The 6,733-nt window shown below is 42.2% G+C and overlaps 4 protein-coding genes across 4 annotated transcripts in view; all 4 read left to right on the top strand.

The window, feature by feature from the left end:
- SARC_03475 (hypothetical protein) overlaps window positions 1-3,360 on the top strand; it is a gene marked incomplete at its 5' end in the record, with an annotated part of 8,566 nt that extends 5,206 nt beyond the window's left edge. The window contains 5 exons of the mRNA XM_014302741.1: window positions 57-325; window positions 619-879; window positions 1,462-1,627; window positions 2,176-2,277; window positions 3,096-3,360. Coding sequence (XP_014158216.1) covers window positions 57-325; window positions 619-879; window positions 1,462-1,627; window positions 2,176-2,277; window positions 3,096-3,122 — 825 coding nt within the window. The 3' untranslated portion in view covers window positions 3,123-3,360. The remainder of the gene's footprint in view (window positions 1-56; window positions 326-618; window positions 880-1,461; window positions 1,628-2,175; window positions 2,278-3,095) is intronic.
- Window positions 3,361-4,063: 703 nt separating this feature from the next.
- Window positions 4,064-4,483, top strand: SARC_03474 (hypothetical protein; the record flags this gene model as incomplete). Its single annotated transcript, XM_014302740.1, has 1 exon — window positions 4,064-4,483. The coding sequence occupies one exon, from the start codon at window positions 4,064-4,066 to the stop codon at window positions 4,481-4,483; it is 420 nt and encodes a 139-aa protein (XP_014158215.1).
- Window positions 4,484-5,102: 619 nt separating this feature from the next.
- Window positions 5,103-5,573, top strand: SARC_03473 (hypothetical protein; the record flags this gene model as incomplete). Its single annotated transcript, XM_014302739.1, has 1 exon — window positions 5,103-5,573. The coding sequence occupies one exon, from the start codon at window positions 5,103-5,105 to the stop codon at window positions 5,571-5,573; it is 471 nt and encodes a 156-aa protein (XP_014158214.1).
- Window positions 5,574-6,122: 549 nt separating this feature from the next.
- Window positions 6,123-6,518, top strand: SARC_03472 (hypothetical protein; the record flags this gene model as incomplete). Its single annotated transcript, XM_014302738.1, has 1 exon — window positions 6,123-6,518. One exon carries the CDS (start codon window positions 6,123-6,125, stop codon window positions 6,516-6,518), a length of 396 nt encoding a protein of 131 aa, XP_014158213.1.
- Between the last annotated feature and the right edge of the window lie 215 nt (window positions 6,519-6,733).

Raw genomic sequence — 6,733 nt, 5'->3', positions numbered from 1 at the left:
GCCTCACACACGAGTCATTTCTGACCGTGCAAGTACAATCCTCTACGCAAAATCAGGGCGACGGTTCCAGATTAGGGACAGTTTCGTTCACCGGCGAGGCGAGAATCTGGGACAAAGACGGCAAGCTGGAGTTTGTGTTAAAGGGCCACAACAAACCCGTTTTTGCCCTCAAATGGAACAGGAGGGGTGACTCCTTGCTAACCGGTGGGGTGGACAGTACCGCTATTGTGTGGAATGCACAAACCGGGACAGTCAGGCAGGAGTTCAGGTTTCATGAAGACGCTATCCTGGACCTGAATTGGCGGAACAATACGAGCTTTGCCAGGTATGTATTCCTTCTGTGTCATGTGTTCATTGGTATAAGTCTGTATATTGTGTCTGTGTCTCTCTCTCTGTATGTGTGTGTGTGTGTGTGTTGCCGTGTGTGTATATGTCTGTAGTATATGTGTATGATGGGTATTGTCCTGCGCAATTCTCCCACTTTCTCCCCACATTTGTATATATCCATACATCTATATCATCTACACGTACACACATTTGTATACATATACACAAGTACATTGGTAGAAAGTGTATCCTTCCTATCTAAGCTTTTGAGTCTCCAACCACCCCCTGCAGCTGCTCGGCGGACAGTAACATCTACGTATGCAAACTGACTGAGAAAGAGCCGCTGATGATGTTCCAAGGACATAAACGGGACATCAACTCTATCAAATGGGACCCGTCGGGCACTCTATTAGCGTCGTGTTCCGATGATTTCACAGCCAAGATATGGAGCATGAAGAAAGACTCGCCCCTGACCAGCTTAGAAGGGCACGAGCGGGAGATATTCACGCTCAACTGGGCACCGCACCTGATGAACGGCAGTATATTGGCTACGTAAGTTTGTCTGTTATATTGGCTACGTAAGTTTGTCTGTTATATTGGCTATGTAAGTTTGTCTGTAATATTGATTACGTAAGTTTGTCTGTAATATTGGCTACGTAAGTTTGTCTGTATTATTGGCTACGTAAGTTTGTCTGTGATTTTGGCTATGTAAGTTTGTCTGTAATATTGGCTATGTAAGTTTATCTGTAATATTGATTACGTAAGTTTGTCTGTGATATTGGCTACGTAAGTTTGTCTGTGATTTTGGCTATGTAAGTTTGTCTGTAGGACGCGGGGCGTTGTCTTATCCCGGCCTTATTCAATCGCAGTATATATCTGCTATATCTTTGACGTGCTTTTGTTAGCAAGATGGGGAATCTCAACACACACACACACACCTGATCAACGGCAATAGACTGGTCATGTACGTATCTGTATATGTCTAGTTCTTTATTGTTATTGTATCTTACACATATTGCATACACCTATAAATGTATGTATATATTCATATACATGGGTATAAACTTACGTATACAGAAACACATCCATATAGCCCCTCTCTCTAAACCCTAAACCCTACACCCTCTACTACAGTGCGGCCTACGATGCCACCATCCGACTATGGGACGTCCATCGCAGCACATGCTTGCATGTATTCAGCGACCATGTGGCTCCGGTGTATTCTATGTGTTTTAGTCCGGACGGCAAGTTTCTGGCATCAGGCTCTCTGGACCACCGTCTTTTGGTTTGGGATGTTCAGGTAAGGTTTTAGGGTTTTAGCGCCTCTGGCCCCCGGGCTTGTTTGTATGACTGGATATATATATATTAATATATATATATGTGTGTGTGTGTGTGTGTATGCATGTATATGCATGTTTATGCATGTATATCTTTCAATTGTTTTGTGTATATATATCCTGTGTATATATATCCTTGCATCTCTACTATTCATATGGCTCAACTGTTTTGTAAGTGTATATATATCCTGTGTATATGTACCCATGTCTCCCCGACCATTCATATGACTCTATTGTGTAAGTGTATATGTATCCATGTATCTCTACTATTCATATGACTCAATTGTTTTGAAAGTGTATCTATATATCCTGTGTATATGTATCCATGTATATCTACTATTCATATGGCTCAATTGTTTTGTAAGTGTATATATATCCTGTGTATATGCATGTATCTCTACTATTCATATGTTTTGTTAGTGTATATATATCCTGTAAATATGTATCCAAGTATTCCTGACTATTTGCATCTCCCACCTGTTTTGTAATCTGGTACTTCTGACTCATGCAGGAGGGCAAAGTTGAGAAGTCCTACCAAGGGACGTCGGGTATCTTCGAGGTCGCGTGGAGTCCCAACGACAACAAAGTGGCCGCCTGCTTCGGAGACAGTTCGGTACGTCTATTGCAATTGCACTCTCAGCCACCAGCACTCTCCCGTACGTTCGCATGTGTGAGACCCGCAGTGCCTACCGCCTTGCTGTAGTGTATGCATGTTCATGTACATAGCTAGAGCTGCTGCTATGACAATTGGCCCCAGATACGTGTAGTTGTATTGTATTATACATTGAGTTTGGTGTATCCTTCTTTACTTCACCGTAGGTGCTTCCTGATCCAATCTTGTTTATATATATTATATAATATTATGTTATTTATTATATATATATCTTGTTATATTATTATATTATTATATTATTATGTATAATATTTATATATACATATATATATATGTGTGTGTGTGTATATTTATGTATGTATATATATATACATATTGTGATATATATATTGTTATATTGTTATATTGCTATATATATATATATATATATACATATATATATACATACATACATATACATACACACTCACATATATATATGTATATATTATACATAATAATATAATAATGATATATATATCTATATATATATATGTGTGTGTGTGTATGTATATGTATGNATGTATATATATATATATATATTGTGATATATATTGTGATATGTATATATATATATATATATATAAATGTGTGGGTGTGGGTGTGTGTGTGGGTGTGTGTGTATGTATGTATGTATATGTATATATATATACATATGTACATTTCAAGTAATTGCCACCAGTTCGAATATGCGCTGCCTGGATACTCAACCGGAGGAAGTAGCTTCTAGTCCTATCTCGTGCTGGTTATTAATGTCGTCCCACGTCTGTGTTCTCTAGGTGGCTGTACTGCACCTCAAGCTATAGTGTTCGGTACATTCACATACGGCTGGCTTCCGACTACAACCCGGTTGAGGAGACTACACTTTAATCGTGTGAAGGGAGGGTCCGTATAGCCAGTCTAGGTGTAGGGCAGCATGGTAGTAGCACTACCCCGTGCAGCAACTATTCTCTGTGCACCCGATACTGCCCATACAACTTGCATGGAAGGGGGATCAACCTGTATTGAACTTATATCAAATAAAATATAGTATGATTATCCGTCCCAAAGTCACTGAAAGCTCTCTAATAGTTGTACGTATGCTTTGTTTTTAGTTTGTTTGTGTGGAGTTGGGTGTGCCCTGTGGGGAATATAATCCAGTCTTGTCATATTGCTTCTCCCTTAGTTGAGATACTTTCGGAAACTCTTACGCGCATTGGTGTAGTGCTTTATTACGATACCATCCAGTTCGAACGATAGACAGTCACTCGTGGGTGGTTAAAATACTCCTACATGCTGATGGGAGAGTCTATTTACCTTTTATTAATTCTCAACCCCTAAAGCTCATTCAATAGACAACCCAGGGCATAAGTCGTACTACATCTACGGAACCGATAGTCTGCTGGATTATGAGAGTCTGTGTTCGTGTGTACACGCTGGCAATACTCTGATGGGCGTGAGATGGCTTGTTCTAGGGTTTTAGGGTTTTATTCTATTTTTTAGAAAAGACATAGCCTTCTAAATTAAACGAAGGCTATGGAAAAGAGGCTATGAAAATTCTGACACCTGTTTTTATATGTCAAAAGTCCACACGCTTTTGAATCAACATGGCAGCCGACAGGAATTCAAAATCAGAATTTCATAGCCCTAACGGCCTAACTGTTTTCTTTCTCAATTTTGAATTTTCAGAGGCTATGAAGATGATATATATATAAAACCATTTCAGGACCACAGTAACCCTCACAGTCCCACACACACACACACCAAAATGAATAATAAAGCAACCAGATTCCAACTACAGCACATCCTGAGCACCAAGGCCAGCACGGTATCGCTGCTCGGGTTCAAAGTCGAGAAGAACGAGAAGCTATCTATAAGGTTCCACTGCCTAGAGGCACTGATGAACGTCTGTTTCCTAGACCTCAAAATGATGACGGCAGCTGGCATTCGCCTGGTGATGTGCATCGTCATCACCGCCGTAGCCCGCCACCAGCGCACCAGCCTCGAGATTATCTACACAGGTGAATTTAGCTGTCATCATTTTAAGGAGAACATGCTTAATCGCTTCGACCTGGACGCGCCCACAAAACTGAAAAAACCGCTACCTCCCCCAAAGACTGACCGACAGAAAAAGATTGATGAGTTGGACGAAGAGGCCAAGCGACTGGCCCAGGAACGTATCGAGTAGGAAAAACAAGTGTTTGATGCAGCGCTAAAAGAGGACATTGACAGACGTCGATACGATATAGAGTTGTACAAGCGTTCTCTCGACCGACAAGATACCGGTACCGAAACTATCATTCGAGTTGCTCAGCTGGGACTACCCAAAGATTACGGCTGTCAACAAAGGGAAGGGGACAGTGGAGAAGACGAGTCCCACGACTGTTCATTTGGTTAATAATATAATGAAAAAGATAGTGAAGATGGAGAAGAATGTGGTGGAATCTGAGGAAGAAGTAGGTTCTGTCTGCATTACCTTTGGCGGATGTACAGAGAAGAGTGTGTGTAGCGGCAGTGAAGTTGGCACAAGGAAAAGCGGAAGAGCAATAGAACTATCAAGATATGCTGCTTCGGTTCCAGAACAAAAGTGAAACACATGATGGGGCAAGGTTTGGATTGATTACTAAGTGTGGACCTACCCATTTGTGAAGACAGGTTTGTCACTAATGTTGGCGGAAGAGGATGTAGCATCGGGTTGGGATGAAGAACGAATAGAAGCAGTCACGGAGATGGAAGCTAGAATTAGGATGGTAGTCATGGATAGTACGCCAGAGTCCCAGAGAGAAATGTAGAGATCTGTATACCATATGGGTGGTATATCTAAGGTTGCAGAATCTTTACGTAATAGTTTAGACAATGCCAAAGCTAGAAAGCAACAGCCTGTTGGATCCTTGGCTTTGGTGAACAAAGATCAAGCTTTAAAAGGGCGTACTAAGAAGTATGGAGGTGGAGGTTCATATTCGGGATGTTTTTATTATGAAGCGATAGATCACCGTAAATATCTGTGTCCAGCATGGAAGAAAGCTAGAGCGACAGCATTAAAGAAGAAGGTGGCAGAAGATCAGCAAGTGCAACCCAGCTTCCCTCCATTTACGAAAGCAGGACCAGTAGAAGGATTCTGGTCATACAATGCACATCCTCCTGTAGGGGCTGTGGGAGTAATGAGCAAAGGAGGAGAAGTTACTGCGGTGAGTGGGGCGACAGGAGGGCAGAGCACCAAGAAAAGGGGTCTGGGAGCAGAAGTAACTAGAGTACCAGGGGTTGCCAAGGTGTGGTAGGAGCTAGTACGGTGGTCCTTACATTAGAACAACAAATGAGGTACAACTATCAGCAGGCACAGTGACATCCCAGAACCAGTTGGAGGTGCTCCCAGCAAGCATTGACAGGGGGAGATTGTTAATGGTACACTGCAGGGTTCAAATGTATTAATATAGGTAGATACAGGAGCTGTGCCGACATTGGTATCTGAAGTTTTTATCAATACGATATCATTGAGGGTGGCACCATATGAAGGTGGTGCATTCTCGGAGATAAGGACGTTGAGGGTGTCATTACAGGATAGTATTGACACATGGAAGGCAAAGCAGGAATTGCTGTTGCCAGAATGTTTGGTAGTACCACACTTACCTTATGGCTGTGCTCTTTTGATGGGCTTTCTTACGATAAGACATAAGCAGCTGAACCTGTTATGGAAAGGGGATGCGTTAACGGTGGTTCCTCGTGGAGACCTTTAGGAAGTGATGCATGGGATAGGTGCTGATGTCGTGAGATACACTGTGCCGGAAGGCGGGGTCGTAGGTGTAAAACCAAAGAAACCTGTTTTTTAGATGCTATTGGAAGATAGAGAGAAAACGTTGGATCCAGTGCATCTGCCGGTGATCCAGGATCACATGGCATGGGTGGAAATAGAACACCAGAAAAAAGAGGACTTTGGTGTGATTGCCAAAGAGAAAACGTGCGACTTTTCTGGTATTTACATGTTAGCGCGGGCGTGCAACAAGTCGGTGGCGGAGGCTGATGCTCTGTTTCAAGAAATTTTGGAGATAGCATATGACAAAAATGACCCAAAGTTTATTGATTGTGAGGAGTTGGTGCTACGTGAGAAGAAAGGAGCGAGACCTAGAGCTCCTTACTATGAAGCGAAAGATCCGAGAAAAAGAGAAGTGTTGCAGGTGACGATAGACGCTTGGGATGCGGTTGGCATAATCGAACCTACAGTTTGAGGGGAATGGTGTTCCACCACCCATTCTGTGTACAAAACTCCGGGGGTGCAACCGGTGGTACCAGACGACTGGTGTACGTGTGTGAACTTGAAGAATGTCAATCAAGAACCCGACGCTGAGTGGTACTATATACCCACTGAAAAAAATAATACTTGACGAATGTTAAAGGTAGAGACTGGATTACTACTGTTGATCTAGGGCAGTATATATATAAA

The sequence above is a fragment of the Sphaeroforma arctica genome, assembly GCF_001186125.1.
Source record: "Sphaeroforma arctica JP610 unplaced genomic scaffold supercont1.177, whole genome shotgun sequence".
NCBI lineage: Eukaryota > Ichthyosporea > Ichthyophonida > Sphaeroforma > Sphaeroforma arctica.
Note: the sequence above shows the minus strand (reverse complement) of the source record. Positions and strands in the feature narration are given on the sequence as shown.